The sequence below is a fragment of the Carassius gibelio genome, chromosome B19 (assembly GCF_023724105.1).
Source record: "Carassius gibelio isolate Cgi1373 ecotype wild population from Czech Republic chromosome B19, carGib1.2-hapl.c, whole genome shotgun sequence".
NCBI lineage: Eukaryota > Metazoa > Chordata > Actinopteri > Cypriniformes > Cyprinidae > Carassius > Carassius gibelio.
In genome coordinates this window covers 10,460,293-10,479,994 of record NC_068414.1, presented here as the reverse complement: position 1 = coordinate 10,479,994, position 19,702 = coordinate 10,460,293, and the positions used below count along the sequence as shown (strand labels likewise).

Genomic DNA, 19,702 nt, shown 5'->3' with positions numbered 1-19,702 from the left:
ACAGCAATTTTGGAATTATTGTATTTGAAATGGCAAAAAAAAAAAAAAAAACACCAATACCACCTCTAGTAGCATGATTACTTGGTTTATCAAGCTTGACCAATAGGTGACACTGTTATAAAATCAATTTGGTGTACTCTGTGTGACTTTTCAATGACACACACAAAGTTTGGTGTCAATATGCCAAAGCATTCCAGGGATACAGCCTCAAGTGTCATTTTCTCATTGTGCCTCAAATTCGTCGATGTGGTATGCGAAAACGGTTTTGTCTATCGACTCAAAATCCATAATTTTGAATCAGTATAGCCTGAAGATCATTTGATTCGAATTTGGTGAAAATCGGACAAACGGTTGATCAGGAGTTCGAAAAAGTATGTTTTCAACATAAATCAAAATGGCGGACCGGAAGTTCAGCTTACCGTGGTATATTTGGTATCTATGTTATCGGCATAAGCCAGGGAATATTTTGAGCCCAGTTTCCTTCAAATAGGCTAATGCATTAAAAAGTTATTAGCATTTTAAAAAGTGTAATTACTCATGGTTAATGAATGGTTTATTAATCTCGACCAATAGGTGGCGCAGTTACCAAATTTATGTGGCATGGTCAGTGTGAGGTGGCGATGACACATACAAAGTTTGGTGCAAATATGTCAAAGTGTTGCAGAGATACAGCCTCAAATGCATTTTGGCACCCTTCCAGCAAATTCGTTGATGCGCTAAATGAGAACCGTTACGTATATCGACACAAAATCCATAACTTTTTGCCAGCATGGTCTGAAGATGATTCACGTCAAATTTGGTGAGAATTGGGCTAACGGTCTAGGAGGAGTTCGAAAAAGTAGGTTTTCAACATTAAGCAAAATGGCGGACAGGAAGTAAGGCCAATTTTCACATTATTGGTATCAATACTCTCGGCATGACCCACAGAATATAGCGAGTCCATTTGAATTTTAATAGACTAATTTATTCAAAAGTTATTAGCATTTATGTGATATTTCATTATAACTATTGGCCACAAGGTGGCGCTGCCACCAAACTTTTTGAGTACCTTCAGGGCATGGAGCCGAATATTTTTGTAATTATTTGCGAAACGATACGATGCTGCGTTCAAAAAATACAGCATTTTAAATCATAATTCAAAATGGCCGACGCCTAAAATGGCCGACACGGGAAAATTGGATATCATTTGACTCGACATGACTCACTGAATCTAAAGAGACCAGTTGTGTGATTTTTGGCCAAACCATTCAGTAGTTATAAGCCAAAATATGCATTTTTCATATCTCCTGACCACTAGGTGGCGCTGTTTCGAAACACTGCAGGTAGTCTCAGTTCATGCTTGTTATAACACACGGCAAGTTTGGTCTCAATATGACAAACCGTTGCCGGGATATAGCCTCACGTGCATGTTTGCGTGCTTTTCGTCAAATTTGTTTACGTGTCATTCGACAACAGTTGGACGAATCAACTTGAATTCCATAACTTTTTGCCAGCATGGTCTGAAGATGATCTGAGCCAATTTTCGTGGCAATCGGACTAACCGTCTAGGACGAGTTCGAAAAAGTAGGTTTTTCGAATAATTGAAAATAGCGAAAAAACTAAACCTTGCGATTTTTGAATTTTGGGGTTCATTCGACTTGGCATGAGCCAAGGATTCAGAAGAAACAAGAATTTTCATTTTCTGGCTTACGGTTCAAAAGTTATTAGCATAGAAACATTGAAAGTTTGGACAAGTGGTGGCGCTAGAGAGTTGGAGTTAGAGACTTCAAATTTGCTATAGTTAATGCTGGGACTGTCCTCTATCAGTGTGCCAAATTATACAACTTTCCCGCAATCGGTTCTATGGGCTGCCATAGACTTGCGGCGGAAGAAGAAGAAGAAGAAGAAGCAGAATAATAATAATAACGCCAACGGAAACAATAGGTGCCTACGCACCTTCGGTGCTTGGCCCCTAATAATAACGCCAACGGAAACAATAGGTGCCTACGCACCTTCGGTGCTTGGCCCCTAATAAGAACGCCAACAAAAACAAGAGGGTCCTACGCACCTTCGGTGCTTGGCCCCTAATAATAATAAGAACCGGAACAAAAACAATAGGTGCCTCGCACCTTCGGTGCTTGGCCCCTAATAACGCCAACAAACACAATAGGTGCCTTCGCACCTTCGGTGCTTGGCCCCTAATAATAACGCCAACAAACACAATAGGTGCCTTCGCACCTTCGGTGCTTGGCCCCTAATAATAATAAATAAATAAATAAAACTGCTACGACCAGCGTGACAGAGGCCAAAATTACTTAAAAACCACCAGCTTGGAAGACCAGCCAAAGCAACCGGTCAGCTAAGGCTGGTTTTAGCTGTATTTTCAGTAGGGAGTTTTAAGCTTTGCCATGGCAGTAGTCAGCTTAAATAAATCATTCCCCCTTCAATTAAAGTCTATGGGATTTTAGGTGGTTTTGATAGTCTGGTTTACGAAAACCGTAACCGCCAGATCAATTAGTAAAGATATAGCAACCCGAGTCAGACCAGTCTGAAGGTCTGACCTGAGTTTGGTGGTTCTAGCTTGAAAGCTCTAGAGTCTAGGAGGAGATAGTGTTTAAAATTTAGTCTCAGAAAAAGCAGAAGATGACGACGAAGAAGTAGAAGAAGAAGAAGAAGAAATAGAAGAAGAAGGAGAAGTTTAAATAGGATTTCAGTAAGTTGTTTTTTCAAGCCTACTTAATAATAATAATAATAATAATAATAATAATAATAATAATATGCATGTATTTATTTATTTTTACTTCATTATACTGATTAGTAGATTATAAGTAGAAAACGTCTAAATGTAACATGTTTAATTTTCTTAATACACAGTTCTGGTCTTACTGCACACAATTCATTTGATCATGTAAGTCCAAAAACCTCTTTAATGTTAACCATATATACATTTTGTAACATGCTCCACCTCTTAAGAACCACAAATACACAAAACTTTACAATTAAGCAATGATAACATGAGTCAACATAGAAAAGTTTCAACTTACAACACCACTGTAGGCCACAATGCTTTATATTTATTTAATGTTTTTTTTTTTACTAAAATAAATTGAGGCACCATGAATAATGATCACTGGCAGCTTCAGGTTATAAAAATTGTGCATCCGAAATCTATTGATAGTGATTCCGTAGCTGTATCAGGAGGACACCCCATCCACAGCTATGCATACACAAACACACACACACACACACACACGCATACACATAAGGTATGGTTTATATTACCTATAAAGCTCACTAGTTACATAACCAACTAGTTTTGTTTTCACAACTAAAAGAACAATCCTCACTGCTTTGCTGTCAGAAACTTGCTGATATTATATGTAGACCTGTATGTATCTAAATAAACATTATTTGGTCATTGTTTTGCTCATCTTGTCTAATGAAGACTGATTAACAGCTGTCCGAACTCCGTAGACACAGCATGATTTACAGACACGATACCACGGTAAACCATGCTATATACCACCATTCACAGTTGACCATGCTAACAGCAGATTCTACTGAAGCACCACACAAACTGAACACACTGCTGGAGTGTGTGGATGAGAGCTGGTGTTATGGTCTGTGTGATCTGTGGTATTTGGGCGGAAACTGTGTTGGTTGCCATGGTGAATGTTTCTAAGCGACGGCACTTCTTACGGGTGTTGTGCTCTTCGGTGGCTAATTCGGTTAGCATGTTAGCCCTTTACATTGCGCCATTCCATTCTCACTCCTCTGCTGGTGGTGATGCTAACGCGCTATGCTAACACAGCTTCATGTTTCTGTTTGTTTGTTTGTGTGTGTTTGTTTGTTTGGGAGCAATGTATGTTTACAAACAAACAGCACATTTACAAACACCTCGAGCGCAGCTGATTCACGCAGCGTCCGCGAGACCGTCTCTAAATGACGCGCTGGCGTCGCGCCGCGGTGCTCTGTTCTCATGACGTCTCCCGTGCGGCGGGACGCACACACACAAACGACGCGACGTTCCTCCGCCATTCGACGGGGCTTCCCGTGGACGTTTCTCGTCGACGAGCTGCCGAGGTCCTCCGCCGCGCTCGACGCGTTTATCCGCTAACGTTACGTCTGAGAGAGAAGTGCGCTGGACTGGCCTTACCGTTTAGATCGCGCTCGGCGTCATCCTACATAGCGAGAGGCTCGCGTGAACATGCGCAGTGTGTGTGAGTGACACTTCCTGATCCAGCCCGAGCCTCGAGGAGATGAGCTGCACACACAGCTCTCATCCTGCTGAAGTAAACCGGGTTAACGGAATAATTCTTGTCGGTATCAGGTCGAATAAGTGAAAAGTTACGGAACCGTTTTAAAAGTCTACTAATTGTATGTAACATAATTTAATTACAAAATTAGGTCACTTTTTTCTCTCTCCTGTCATAGACATACCTGTCAAGTTTTGAATTTGAAAATAAGGGAAATTTTCCGGCGCCCACCGCGAGCAGTCCCACCACCCCAACAAAGCTCCAGTATCCCTTACATTTTAAGACAGGTGTTATAGCCCAAATGAAAACACAAAAGGGTATATATGAAGAGCATTTATTTAAAGGCTTATTTGCATATTTTCTGTTAATTTAACATTGCTTGTCTTTACATTTACATTTTATTTTCATTCCACACATTCTTTTCATTTCATATTGCTTTTCTTTTACAGTTTTTCTTTTTATTTCACATAACTTTTCTTTTACTCTTTTAGTGAGTTGTTGTACAAATTTGTTGCAGACTTTGCATTCTTTAAAAAAGTAAATTCGCTGTCCCATTTATCCTGGTATTTACACATGGGTTTTGGTTCTTTGGCAGGTGTGCCTTCACTCTTTATCGTAGCATCCATCATCCGTCTCGGTTTTTTCTTTTGTTGTTGTTGTTTTTCCCGCGTTATAACTCATGTCACCTGACCTCACACACCCCTCGCGACAGGCTACTACAGGTGGCAGTTATCGCGAGACTAGTGACAGAGCTCAGATTGGGAATGTTTTTATTATTATTATTTTATTAATAACGCAGGTTAAAATAAAAAAAAATAAATACGGGAGATTTACGGGAAAATACTAATACGGGAGGACGGCGGGAAAGAAGGGTAAAATACGTGACTTTCCCGGCCAAAACGGGATACTTGACAGGTCTGATAGATAATATGCAAAGATTTTATTAAAAAAACAGCGTCATAGCTATTAAACTATATCGTGTTATAGTTTTAAATCTGTATTGAGCTGTATTTTGGGAAGTCCCACAGTAATCAGGGTCGAGTCCCACTGTAAGGTCAACCCTGCCTGCTTTAAGTGTTTCAGAAAGATTAAAACTAGTTAGAAAATTAGAAAAGTACTCAAAAAGTAATCAGTTACATTAATAAAGTAACTGAAATAGTTACACTAGTTATTACATTTTAAATAGGGTGACTAACTTTTCATCCATTACATTTCCAAAGTAATCTTCCCAACACTGCTAACATGAATCCTCTGAGCTGCTGATGACAAGTAGCTGCAACAAGGCCATAAAAGTAATCATCACAACTACTATAGGTTTATTGACCTTATGGATTATTATTACTACTTATGGATTATCAAATAAATGGCAATGCTCATGAATGCCTGTATAGGTTATGGAAAGTCATGGAAAAGTCATGGAAATGATAAAAGAATAATCCTTCATAATATGCGTGACCCTGGAGCACAACACCAGCCATGAGTCACTGGGGGATATTTGTAGCAATAGCCAACAATACACTATATGGGTCAAAATTATATATAATATGATGCCAAACAATCATTAGGATATTAAATAAAGATCATGTTCCATGAAGATATTTTGTCAATTTAACCGTAAAGCAAAATTTATTTTTTGATTATTTTTATGCACAGCTGAGAGCTTCATTTGCACAACTTTAAAGGTGATTTTCTCAGTATTTTTAAGATGTATATAAATTTTTTATTTTATTTTTTTGGCACCCTCAGATTAGAGATTTTCTTACAAATGCTTCATCAATGGTAATCTTATTTGTACAGCTTTCAGATGATGTATGAATCTCAGTTTCGATAAATTGACCCTTGGTTTTGGGGTCCTGGGTAACATGCATTGTCTAATTAAACAACAACACTTCTTGCAAACATTACATTTTTGTTTTACACACAAAATAAAACCATCAAGCCACGGCAAACCTTGCTTGATAGAGCCTACACTGCTTGAATCTTCTCACTCATTTGTTGTTCACATAATTTAGGACGCCACAATCATCAATTACTAGCAGTCTTGAGTCTTAAAAATACGTGCATCCGAAATCTCTTAATAATGATTCTGTAACTGTGTCAGGCAGTCTCTTTCACAACTGTGCCAATCAAAGCAGATGCTCTTTTTAAATCTGTTAATGTATTAACTGTGGTTCACACTGGAGGGGTCTGTCTCTCAGAGAGGGTATCCACACTCATTCATGTCGTCCGTAAAACAACGACAAGATTTAGTCTGTGTCACAATCTCCCAAATAAGTTCATACTTAACATGTGTAGTAGATTATATATGTAATTGCTGTTTGATTTGATAAATCACCTGAAAACAGATTTGCAGGAAGATGTTCTAGAATGAAGCATCATGGGATGGGGGCGTGACGGTCATGATTGACAAGCACCTCGGCCAATCAGAGCTCTGATGCTGTGCCAGCGCCGTCTGGCTAGAGACTGGAAACTATGTTTTAAGGAGAAAATAAGTGAGCATTAAATGAAGAATCACCCTGACTATATTTGAAAGACGTGTTATAGATCTTATTGTGAGCAGTCTGCATATGTTAAGAAATGTAAATAAGCAAATAAGTAAACATTTGGCCCTCTAGCAGTTGAAGCATAAAGATACGCGTCATTCGCGGTTTAGTTCTGCGCGGATGAATCAGTTTGCTTATCTTTACAAATAATCACCTCAACAGTGTAAATATATGTACATAATTATAATTAACATTAATATAAATACAACATCAAAACTCAAAAAAACAAAAATGAAAGATGTATATTCAAAAAATATGTGTTATGATCAGGTACATGTGTTTATTGTGTTTATTGTTGTTTTGTTTGTTTGTTTTGTCTTTTGATGTTTTAAATAATTTGTTAAAGATTTGGCAGTGTTGACATTAAATAATAGTCGACTAACCTTTAGTCGACCAGAAAAGCCACAGAAAAAAATTAATAAATCTGTAATTTTTGGTCATATAGATAAGAGTAATACATTTTTTTTTTTTTTGTACGTTTATTTGTGTGCATTCACAACAACAAAACATTGTGCTTTTGTAAAATAATGAAAACACAAAGGATGCGATTTCTGCCGTCTGGGAACTTGAGTCCAAAACTTTGTGCATACTTTCCTTACAGATATGAAAACGCGGAGATAAGTGAGTGCTTGTACAGCAAATGTGATGCTATGCTATGTTGATTCATGTTTTATTACATTTTCTCGCTTTGCATTTTTGTCTGCAAACTCTTTTTGGTTCGAATGCACACAAAATCTGTTGGACAGCTCTACTTTTAGACATGTCGTCATTGCCAGTTTGTGTAATGTTGCTTGAACACAGCAGTGGAGATTGATTCCTGAATGATTCAGTGTTTTTGAATAAATCAGTTGATCAACTGGATGAGCCCCAAAATGTCCTCTATAGTCTTATATAGTGCATTATTTGAGGAGCCAGCCAGTGGTATCTGAAAACATATTAATATAGAGTATTGTGAATGACCGTATAGACGATATAGTTATAGTTGAAACCATGTAACCTGAAGAATAAATCACAAAAAGGTCCACATGTACGAAATACATTTGCACAGAGGTGAAATCATATTGAACTTACACACACACACACACAAAACATACCACAAGAGACTGAGAGCACTGATCTTAATTCTAATTTTATTTAAACATAATGAATCTTATATGACATTTACCAAATCACAATGCAAATATATTGACAGTTTACAATGCCCAGAGCTTGATGTATCATTACTATTAGCAATAATTACAGTAGATTTAACATTTAAAATGTGCAATACAGTTGACTCTGCTCATCCACACCAGTGATGAAGGCCTGTTACAGATGTGTTTATGTGACAGTGGGTGACTAATGAAAGCCCTGAACTCTTCTATTCTCTATCTATAATACACAATAGACTTAGTCCATTTACACTAGCTATTGGATTTATTTCCCTGCAACCAATTTCATTAAAATGGGGTCATTGAGCGGTTCTCTTTTGACCACCAGGGCCTGTGTACAATGTATTTGGCACCACCATGAGTGATTTTCATTGTTATAATGCATTCATATGTGAACTAGTACTTGAGAAGCAATATGTGCTGTTAAATATGCCATGAGTGAGTATTAATGAACGCAGTTACCAGAGAAACTAGTCAAATTGTGCAAAACCGTTCAGTGACCGCAACACAACAGCATTGTGGTCACATATTTCAGTCCTTCGGATCTTTATTTGAATAAAATAAACACACTCCTTTACATGTTACAAAGTTAAAATAATCAAATTTTATCAACCCATCAGAATTTCAAATGCCACGTTCAGAAAATGTTTTCACACTGCATGTGGCTATTTTTACATCTGTGCATTGTGTTGGTGAACTTAGCCTTAATCCAACACATTAACGTCTATATAAATAAACCCTGTGTCTTGTAAGTTCTAGTGTTGGATGAAAAGTTGGACTTATTTACTCATTTATACACAGTTTTCTGCGACCTCACCCACATTTATCTGATTTATCTTTCATCTGCACAATAAAGCTGTGAAAATGAGCAAAGGAATGATTGTCCTAAAGCACATGGACCAAAAGCAACAGATTTGTGTCTCATTTTCTGTCAGGAGAAGTCTCGGTTCTGCATATGATCAGCTTTGTTTAGCTTTATAAGACCTGGAGCACGAAACCAGTCATAAGTAGCACAGGTATATATGTATCTATAACCAACAATACATTGTATTTTTCTTTTATGCCAAAAATCATTAGGATATTAAGTACAGATCATGTTCCATGAAGATATATCCTACCATAAATACATCAAAATGTAATTTTTAAATAGTAATATGCATTGCTAAGAACTTCATTTGGACAACTTTAAAGGCCATTTTTTTATATTTATTTATTTATATGCACCTTCAGATTTTCAGATAGTTTTATCTCAGCCAAATTGACATGATATGCCATGCATTGATAGAAAGCTTATTGATTCAGCTTTAGATGTTGTATGAATCTCAGTAATAAAAAATAAAAAAACCTTATGACTGGTTTTCTGGTCCAAGGTCACATAGCATTACAGAAGATAATTTGGCAGTTTAGGAGAATTTCACACTTTAACTAATTAATCTATAATAATAATATATAACTAATTGTACAAATCTGATGTTCCTCTGGCACGAAGACCTTCTCATACTCTGTTGTCATCCTGGTTCTGAATTAGAGTCTGTGTAGCATGTTTAGCTGTGGTTAAGCCACACAAACCTTTAGCTTCCACCTGACATGTAAATACATGGTGCCCTGCTGATATTTACAATGCCTTTGGTCGTACAGAAACATATGTACAAGCACAGCCAGTAAAGCCGACGACACATGAGCAAAGCTGCCTCCAAACCTCTGCTCAGCGTCTTACTGAACCCACTGCCCACAAGCCTCAGGTCCCTCCTACACACAAGAATCATAACTATAACTCAACGGATCGCTATATTAGCGTCCACATCAATGCCTGACGACATTTTGTCTATTATAAGAACGCAAGGCAGATCTTCGTCTGCCACTTTCAATTTTCAAGCTCATTAAAGTCAAGTGGATTTTGATTGGAATCGAATGATTATATGATATGATTATAGTTGTTGTTATAGATATTGTGCTTGGTGTGAACTTCCAGCAAGTCTTTGGGATTGCTTAGTTGTTTTGGTCACCTGTTACAGTACATTGCTGCTAAGTGGAAACTACAGCAGGTGGAGCTCATTTAGTTCAGATAAATCTTTCTAATATGGAGAACTTTGAGTATTTGAGCATGTTTGGTTTTTCTCTGCTGCTCTGTTCCAATCTCTAGTGAACTCAACGTATACTTCAGCGTTTAAGTTTACACTAGAGTATGCATACAGTGAGAGTGGTGTACATTTAACCTCCAGCATGGTGCAAGCATTGCCAGATTGCTCAGGTGGCAATACTCCAATGTTCTCCGAAGTTTTCATACTTTGGGTGTAAGGTGACATCCGAACCATTGGATCGTTATAAGTTATTCAATTGTAATGGTACACATAGGTGGTACACATTAGTTTTAGACTTGTTTGCATGCAGTGATACTCTAATAAGCACAGGCAATACATAGCACCACGAATACTGGGTAAAATAGTCCATTTATTTTCCAGCATTGAATGAGATGTAGTAATAATATGTGATTTCAATGGTGGCATAATGTTGCTGACTCTCTGTAGGATCAGGCTTTGTGTCAGGAATGCATCACGCTGTCGAGGACGGCATATCACTAGATTTTAGAACAGAGCATATGATTACAGCTAATTGTTTTAGAAAATGAATACTGCATTAAAAGATATTACAAAATATTACTCACATATCCATTGGCAAGGTGACCTTTTACAGTAGATTGCATTCATGATTATTTTCTGAATTATTAAAGTATTTCGTAATAGTTCACCCAAAAGTTCTGTCAGTAATTACTCATTCCTCATGTAGTCTCAAACCCATAAGACCTTTGTCCATCTTCAAAACACACATTAAGATATTATTGATGAAATCCGAGAGCTTTCTGGCCCTCCATAGAAAGCAAAGCAAGTGCCATGAGTTTATCGTTAAAATAGTCCATGTGACATCAGTGGATCAACTGTACTGTTACAAAGCTACTAGAATACGTTTTGTGCACAAATGAATAAATAAATAATGGCTTTAATCAACAATTTCTTCTCTTCCTTTCCTGTCTTTCATGCACATTCATTACAGTAGCACGATGACAAGAGGGTAAGTAATTAATGACTCATTTTGAGTGAACTAACCAATTAAGGAGTAAAGGATTGTTGAATGTGCAAAATTACGTTTGCAGACCCGGCGATCAGTTTGAGGGAGAGTTTAGGGTATGTTTACACGACAAAGATTGCTTTTCAGAAGATTTCCTGTAATATGCATGCCAGGCCAGTAGTTGGCGATGTCAGTTTAAGAAACTTGTGCAAGCCTATAGACTGAACACTGAATAATACACACGCTCATGATGTCACCAGTGTTGCCAGATGTACGATAATTATCGTATTTGTACGATACTTTTGACGTTTTGTACAATGTATGATCAGTCAGTAATTTAATAAATCAATTAATTTGAATAATTTGAACTTTGCGTCAGTGTGTCATAAACAGAACGAGGCATCAGTTTACTGTCGGGGATGTGTCGTGTCGCGTCATGTCTCAACGCATCCAGAGTAGCGTCACTGATTATAATGGGTTATATAGTATTTTGTTGATTTTTGGGTTAGGGTTTGGTGTAAGGTACCGCTAGTTATTTATCCAGTGTGGTAATTTGCAGGTCATGTCCAAAAGTTGTTGATTTGGAAAAGTAGCTATTTACTTTACATTTGACTCGTTTACGATAACCCCCCCACCCCCAAATATTATTATTTTGAGCTTCTGGTACGATACTTGGACATTTCCATTCTGGCAACATTGGATGTCATAATTTTCTACAATTTAAATTTTTACTGTTTACATGGAGACAACAATGGTATTGTTTCCAAAAACATACAATTTGAAACACTTTTTTCCAAATATGTTTTCAAACCAAATGCATAATTTTTTTTTCAATTTTTAGTTGATAACAGTGTCATGTAAAAACCAACTTGGGGGGCATTCACACAGAATGAGTCTTTGCATTTAAAAGCACTAGAATGGTTTGAAATAAAAATAAATAAATAAATAAAACAGCACAAAACGCAAGGTTCCTGAGACACGCTTTTGAGATGCGATGTAATAAGGATTTTTATTTTATTTTAAGAAACAGGTTCTGATAAGAAATTGCCATGCCAACTTGCTACTGTACACAAAAGCTCATAACGCTTGCTCCGCCTCCGGGGTCTTCTGATTGGTCCACTGTTTTGGAACTGACATTGACGAACAGTGCTGTGTGTAAAAACTGAAAAACTTTTTACTTGACACTTATTTGATACTTTAAAACTCAGCGCTCAAGCGAGGCAGTGTAAAAGAAGCAAGCGTAATGGTCATACATGACTGTTTAGCATGTGTTTACATAGAAACACGATAGAAAAGTAGCACATTGGAATGGTAAAATGCATTCTGTGTGAACGGCCCCTTAGTTTTGCCTTTTTACCTATAAATTGTGTCTACCAGCCAGTTTTCACTTTTAAAAGTTTGTCTTATTTAAAGAGTTTTGTGGCTTTCAGTCCATGGCTCTTATGAGTAGATTGCATTTATGTGCTATGTGTAGTCCTAAAAACCTATTAAAAACACACACTTTACAATATTTTGCTACTGGGAAAATATGATGCTCTCAGATGTCCTTCTCCTAATACCACCAGCCACTGACTAGCCACAGAACGTAGCATGGCTCATTACACCGACACTAACTAATGGCTATCGGACAAATTTTTTTTTTTTTTTAAGGACAATTCATTTGTCCGTCTACAACTTCCTGTGTCAATAAAGCATGTCAACACAGGAAAGAAAACCATGTAGTCAAGCCATTTTATAGGGTCTTTGAAGTATTTAAGTGTAGATAAGTCTTCATTTATGATATGTTCTCTCAAATGTTAACTGTACTATAGTAATAGCGGTTAAAGGGAAAGGAGCAAGCCAAAATAAACCATATTAGCTCCAGAGGAGGTGAAGTACAACTAGACTCTAAAATCCTTTATCTGCACAAGATTGGTGCAAACTTCAGAACATGATGTGATCTCCAACAATTTAGTCCATTCAAGCCCAAATATACTACACCTTTGAGAGACCTTTGACCTCAGACAGCGACAGCAAGGTAAGAGCAGCGGTCCAGGCCTGAGGCAGTGACCGTGATGAGACAAGTTAGTAAAAGCGACGAGCGACTGATACACAGGTGAGCGATTGCTGGTGGCTTGTGGGAGTCAGCAGTTGCAGCTCTTTTCTCGCTCCGCCTCCTCCTCGGCGGGGTACAGAACTTTAGGGGTGAGGCCGCTCTTGACCCCGTCCCATCCGTCGCGAGTGGAGATCTCGCCCATCTTCATCAGCTCATAGATGTCCCGTGTGAGCAGCTCGAAAGCACGCTCCACGTTGCTGTTGCACTTGGCCGAAGTCTCCACGTAGCGGATGCCGAGTTCGGCCGCCAGCCGCTCCGCCTCGTCCCGAGTCACCTTGCGGTCGCGGTTCAGGTCGCTCTTGTGGCCGATTAGGATGTAGACCATGTGATGAGGCAGGATGTGCTCTCTGACCTCTCGGTGCCACTCCCGCACGTGATCGAAGGTCTTCCTGTTCGTCAGGTCGAAGACTAAGAGGCCGCCCACAGAGTTGCGATAGTACGAAGTAGTGATGGACCTGACGGGATGAAGAAGATGAGAAATGTTAAAGACTCTTAGAATTAAATGCAGCAAATCATGGCCAGAGATTCTTTAAGAGGTCATCAGATGCAAAATTCACTTTTACATGTTGTTTCAACATAAATCTGTGTTGGCCGTGTGTGTACACAGACACCCTATATTAAAAAAAAATTCACCCAGTGCTTTTTTATTTTTTAATCCCCATGAATAATATCCCCTTTCTTACATCAAGCCATTCTCAGATTGTTGGCTTTTTATTTATCATTTAGATGCCCAGAGGCATTGCAAATATCAGAGGAAGTGAGTATAGGCTAAGGTTATTGTGTGTGTGTGTGTGTGTGTGTGTGTGTGTGTGTGTGTGTGTGTGTGTGTGTGTGTGTGTGTGTGTGTGTGTGTGTCGCCAAATCGCCCATTCCTAATAATGTTCTAGTCAGCAAGTTTCATGATGAATGTGGCTAAAGTTTACAGTCTCATGTCACATGGAAGAGAGGGGCGGGGTGAGCAGAGCTCATTAGCATTTAAAGGAACACGCACCTAAACGGCTAACAGTGAACATAGCTGTTTTTGACAGGGTAAAAAGGTTGTTGTTTTACACTACCATTGAGAAATTTTAATCAAAGTATGTGACCGATTTTGCATTAAGACTTAAAGACCCAACTTGTGGAAAATGGGCATCTGATGACCCCTTTAAATGCATATAACTGTACAGAAATATTTGGGGTTCCATATAGGGTTGCAAAAAGGTGGAAAGTTTCTGGAACTTTCCAAATGTTTTGCTAGTTCCATACAAGTTCAGCAGCATTTGTTGCTTAATGTTTCAATAATTTCAACACTTTTCTTGAAAAAAAGCAGCACATTTCAAGGTTGCAGTGAAGCACTTGTTTTATTTTTGGAGGATTTTGAAGCAGAAATGTTCAACCCGATCTCATGAGAAAATCTAAATTAACAAGGTAGTGAATTTGTACAATCTACGAAATGTATGATTGAGATCGTACAAATTCATACGAATTTGCAAAAACGCAGAACAGTTTGAAATAAATGCCATTAGAAAGTACTATTCCTGTTATTATTGAACCCATAATATTCTATTTTGTTCCTTTACTCCTGAAACAAGAAACACCTGCTGAATGTATTCACTGTATAATACATACAACTTCTGGATACCTTGTGGACATTGCAGTATATCTAAATTATTAGATAGATTTTGCCAGATCTAAAAAATTACATTCAAGTATGAAAAATCTAGTCATATATAAGATCAAGCTGCAAAATTGCATTTAAAAGAATAAACAACTTTGGAAAAAGTGCATAATAAAGACACACAAATCCATCAGGAGGGCAATATTAAACCGTCTTCAGGAGGGTACTGTGACTAGAAATGAATGCATTCCTTATTTCTTTGTATATTTCATTGTGTGACAAAAGCACTAGCACACATTCAAGCAATGTGTCCATCGATGCTATGGGGCCTATACATTTTGCATCTGCAGCGGTGTGTTTTGTCAGAAATACAGGCTCCATAAACCTAGAATCCGTCTTTACTGAAATTAATTTTAATCACACATTTAATCCCAATAGATAACATAATAATAATAATGTGTGTCCAATTTCCCTGTGCATACAGCATTCTTTCATATGTGGAAATCAGACGGTTCAGTGTGTGTCTGATCATTCAGATTATAAAAACAGCAAAGGCTTTTCCGCTGCTTGATTTCATGACCCGTTCTTTAAAGCATCGAGGATGGATGTTTGTGCTTCCCCTCAGGCAGGCAGTGCTTCGAAATATAGGGCAAACAGATCAGAGACAGCAGGATCTGAGCCCAGTGACAGTAATAAAGCAAACACATGCTCATCACAGAGTCCAAACAGGTGATGCTGGAACAAATCAATGAGATGCGCCCCTTTAACTCATTCAGAAACAGTCCTGGGCCTGTCAACCCTATTACACAGCACCCAGCAGGTAAATGATGGATCAAATTCTCGTTTAAAGGGATGCATTCTGATATAACGGGATAGATATACGTGCTCTGCACAATATTACACAACCAATGGCATCGCAAAATGTTATGAAATCATATAGTGATGCACACATTCTGTTTATAGCACTATGCATGGAGACATATGACCAACACAAGTCTGACCTGAATCTCTCCTGTCCGGCTGTGTCCCATAGCTGTAGCTTGATTTTAACCCCGGGCTCGATGTCTAGAGAGCGGGCGTAGAAGTCCACGCCGACCGTGGGGTCCGCGACGTCGCTGTAGACGCCATCCGTGAACCTCTTGAGCAGAGATGATTTGCCCACCGTCGAGTCCCCCAGTAAAATGATCCTGAACTGGTATTGCCATAAAGCATCCATGGCATGGCGAGTGCAGAGCTGCAGCCACGGGCTCAGAGACAAAGCGGTGTTTACATTGAGTGTGTGTGGAGCGGAGGAGGATGGGGGGGGCTGAGGTGATGTGCTGCAGTCACGTGACGCCCATCGCATCCCACTCCTTCTGAATAATGTGTCACTACGGTAAAGGGAGTGAAGCACTTTCATGTGATCTCTGGAGAAAGCGAAACATGTTTCTCAGAATTGCATGTCGTTATATCAAGCTGTTGCCATCACATGTTATACGAACAGGCCTAGTGTGTTTATGTAATATGAATAAATATTTATAAAGCTATAAGCCACGAGAAACTGTGAATTACGAGGGTTTTATTAGCTATAGTAAACAGTGCGTGACGCGGAGTAATGAGGGTAAAGTCGCTCGTATAAAACAACAATGCTAAAAAAAACGAAATGTTTAATAATTAATAGCATGTTTACTAATAATCGGAGTGAGCAATTCATCCTCCAATATATATATATATATATATATATATATATATATATATATATATATATATATATATATATATATATTTTTTTTTTTTTCATTGAAACATTAAGCCTTGTTTGGTTATTAGTATTATTATTATCCTGCTTCTGCTGGGCAATAAATAAATGAATAATAAGTCTTACTGTGTTATTATATTTGTGTGGGTGTAAATAGTTTTTTTGGTAAATACTATTCATTGACAGCTAACCAAGACTGCTATAATAATCAAAAATGTTTGAACGCCAAACACTTGTTAAAATTAATAATATTAATAAACAGTGGCATTATATTATGCAATCAAACTGGCATTTAAAGGGTTATAATCCTACAATCCAAATTAATATATCAGCGAAGGTTATAATATATATATATATGCGTGACGTGGATAGGTTCGTGTCTCGCATTGGTAACATAATGCAAATGACAAGAGCCAAATATCAGACCAGACTGTGCAGCCGAGGTATGAATGTGTTTCTGAGTGTTTTGCGGTTTCTGGAGATTATGTTGGCTCGGTCCGAGCGGAGACTGATCTGGCTTTGTCCGTGGTGCTGAAGTACACGTGACGTCATCGGGGCTGTCGGTGCTGTAATGTATAACAATCCTCAAATCCGTAATATGCTTATAAATACCATGTAATGTTAAAAAGGAGATAAAGCGCTTAATGGGTTTATCTTAATCAGCTGACCAGTATCACACTAATCCAGATCACAGAATTTTCCAGCTATTCGTGTATGACATAATCTGTGGACAGATGGAATTAGCCATTACATAATTAAGGTTTTTTTTTTTTTTTTTTTTTTTTTTTTTTACTGTGTAATTTATTGGAGCTAACGGTTATAATTTCCAGCGAATGTTTAAAAGCAAGTCAGTTAGAATAGGAGTTTAACAACATCAGCGTGATCATTACTTTATCATTTCAACAAAAGTGTTTATTACAGATATATTTCGCATTGAACAAAAATAATTTTCTGTTGAATAAATACAAGAAAGTCATCAGACACCATCAAATATACATCCGATATGTTAGAAAAATCCCACAACTACATTCTACAAACTACATATCCCATCAAGCGTTGCGACCCAGTCATCTCATTCAACCAATCAGCGATGAGCCCGTTGACCAATCAGCGTTCCGTTTCGCTGTATAAAACCACGCTTCACATTGTCTTCTTCCTCCTTCGGCCCGCTCTCTCTCAGAGGATAGAGGTGAGTTTAACACAATCCTGAAACAGCTAAGCTTGTGAGACCTGTTTTAGGAGCTAGTTTCCATCACCAGTTTGTTTTAATGTTTCGCCACTAGTTAATTGGTGAATTACAGGCGATGAGCGAAGGATGAATGTTTATGGAGTTTAGATATTAAAAAAATGTATACGTAACTTCCAAACATTTCTGGGATCTGAATGCGTTGTCTTGGTTTTGTGACCGAATGCAACGTTGCTCAGTTTCCAAAAGATATCAGTCTTGTTTGCACTTATTTGTTCAACCGGTCAAGCTTCCTTCTGTATGTAAGCCCAGAAATAAGCTCGATGTATCAAGGAATTAAACACGCTATTGCTAGTTTGAGATGCGTCTACATGAGGCTTGTTTCTGTAACGCTGTTTCTACTGTGAAGTCTCCTGATATCCGGTGTTTTTCTGCTCCAGGTGTCTGTCGGGATGAGTCTCGGGTCACCACGTGGTTCCCCGCATCTCTACTGCAGAGGTAACGTTACCGATCCACTTTAAGCTATGTAACGTTACAGAGAACGGACACATTTGGGCTGAAACTTGGGCTTATGGGCGCTTTTTAGAGCCTAACGAAAGTTTGGCCCATGCCCATATAAAAGTGCTCGTGTCGTGTAAGTCGTGGCCCTGATCGAAGTCGTTCCCGTTCCTCTCTAACGGGTCCGGTCAAACAGGAGCCAAGAGTAACCCTTTCACCGACGGTCGCTGTACAGTTCACCTGTAGCTGTCCCAGCAACATTCAGGGAAAGGACAACTAGCTCGTCTTTAAGTAGCCCTGTCTGAAGCTAACTGTTCCTCTTCTTTGCAGGTCGGGTGATCCAATATGAGCTGAAAATACATCCCATCATGAAAATACTGCTTGAGGTGGTCCGAGGGACCCTGTAAGAGGTTGGTATCAGATTAAGGTTTGTTGTTCCAGTGCTGGCTGTGATGACAAACTTGCCCTCTCTGAGAGCAGCTCTATTATGAGACTCATAAACGCTCCTGAGCCACACTTCACTTCTCTTATTCGTGGTGTTTCCTTGTATCTTTGGCTCTAATGTTTTGTGTCGTCCTCAGGTGAGAAGACTTCTGTCGCATGAGTTCAGCATCTGAAGTGTGACGTGTTTCCTGAGACTCTGTGCATCAATGGGCAGACCGTGACGGGCTGGGGTCTGTGGTCCCCCTCCTGACCGCTGGGCTGGGGTCTGTGGTCCCCCTCCTGACCGCTGGCGGGGTCTGTGGTGCCCCTCCTGACCGCTGGGGTCTGTGGTCCCCCTCCCGACCGCTGGCGGGGTCTTTCATGGTGACTTCTGTCTGAAGTCTTTCTCCTACAGGTGCTGATGGCTGTAGGACTGGAGCTAGTGCAGGTATGTTCCTGTCAGCTTTTAACAAAAGTACAGAGATTTCTGATCAAGGATGAGTATTTTATTGGTGACTGCTGGATGAAACCTGCGGATATGGGACTGAGATCAGTGCTCTTCAGTTTGAGTTGTCTCGGTGCTGTCTTATGAGTTATGGTAACTCTTTCCTTGTGTCTTCAACAGCTCCTGGCCAGTGAGTGGAAGTTCTGAGCGTTGCAAGAGAAACCTGATCCTAAAGTGTGGCTGGGTCTTTCATATCTGCTGTTATCTGTTGGATCAGCTCTGTAAAATCAGCTCTGTAAAATAAAGATGTTGACCACATGCTACTGAAGTTTACTCGTTTTCACTCTAAAAAAATTTTTATTCTTTGGGTTTAATGGGAACTGTTGACTTCAATACAGTTGGTGACTTTATTACAAAAAAACTTAAACTGTCAGTTTAAAACTAATGGAAAATTCCAACATTAAAAGTAGAAATCACAACCCACATCTTAAAAAAAACAAATTAAAGATGCTATATAGTCTGTTGCTGTTTCAGCATAAAGTCTGCAGAGGCCAGTTAAATGCATTATTTCCAGGATTTGTGACCTCATCAAAGAGTGAGACAAGACCAGCTTGAGTTTGAGACCCATTAGCTTCAGCGTTTACAATCATGCTCAAATTTATTTGATTTCAATGCAATATTTACAACTAAAGCTCACAGTAGGTGGATATGGTAAGAGGCAGAAC

General features: G+C 38.7%; 3 protein-coding genes and 5 non-coding genes across 10 annotated transcripts in view; 4 read left to right on the top strand and 4 right to left on the bottom strand.

Moving 5' to 3' along the window:
• Positions 1 to 4,259, bottom strand: part of LOC127979273 (glucocorticoid modulatory element-binding protein 1) — a 44,881-nt gene extending 40,622 nt beyond the window's left edge. Inside the window, exon 1 of one of the 3 annotated variants that reach the window (XM_052584616.1) lies at positions 4,136 to 4,259. The gene's annotated coding sequence lies outside the window, so the exon portion shown is untranslated. The other 2 variants (XM_052584618.1, XM_052584617.1) reach the window with 2 other exon arrangements.
• Positions 1 to 19,702, top strand: part of LOC127979288 (uncharacterized) — a 366,522-nt gene that overhangs the window by 53,307 nt on the left and 293,513 nt on the right. The window lies entirely within an intron of this gene.
• LOC127981086 (U11 spliceosomal RNA) lies at positions 3,087 to 3,237 on the bottom strand. The gene has a single exon (XR_008160067.1). It is a non-coding gene; the product is annotated as a U11 spliceosomal RNA (small nuclear RNA).
• Positions 6,245 to 6,381, bottom strand: LOC127981085 (U11 spliceosomal RNA). Its single transcript, XR_008160066.1, has one exon. It is a non-coding gene; the product is annotated as a U11 spliceosomal RNA (small nuclear RNA).
• Positions 7,892 to 16,047, bottom strand: LOC127979297 (ras-related protein Rab-39B-like). The gene is made up of 2 exons (XM_052584656.1): positions 15,689 to 16,047; positions 7,892 to 13,545 (listed from the first exon to the last, which is right to left on the bottom strand). Exons 1-2 carry the CDS (start codon positions 16,030 to 16,032, stop codon positions 13,119 to 13,121), a joined length of 771 nt encoding a protein of 256 aa, XP_052440616.1. The 5' UTR covers positions 16,033 to 16,047; the 3' UTR covers positions 7,892 to 13,118.
• LOC127981067 (small nucleolar RNA SNORA16B/SNORA16A family) lies at positions 18,252 to 18,387 on the top strand. The gene has a single exon (XR_008160048.1). It is a non-coding gene; the product is annotated as a small nucleolar RNA SNORA16B/SNORA16A family (small nucleolar RNA).
• LOC127981066 (small nucleolar RNA SNORD103/SNORD85) lies at positions 18,552 to 18,625 on the top strand. The gene has a single exon (XR_008160047.1). It is a non-coding gene; the product is annotated as a small nucleolar RNA SNORD103/SNORD85 (small nucleolar RNA).
• Positions 19,019 to 19,088, top strand: LOC127981088 (small nucleolar RNA SNORD99). Its single transcript, XR_008160069.1, has one exon. It is a non-coding gene; the product is annotated as a small nucleolar RNA SNORD99 (small nucleolar RNA).

Excerpts from the sequence above, each read along its gene's own strand:
- LOC127979297 (XM_052584656.1), bottom strand. The coding sequence starts at position 16,032 with ATGCGATGGGCGTCACGTGACTGCAGCACATCACCTCAGCCCCCCCCA. Across the intron at positions 13,546-15,688 it reads GCCGGACAGGAGAGATTCAG|GTCCATCACTACTTCGTACT; the intron begins GTCAGACTTGTG and ends TCATCCCGTCAG.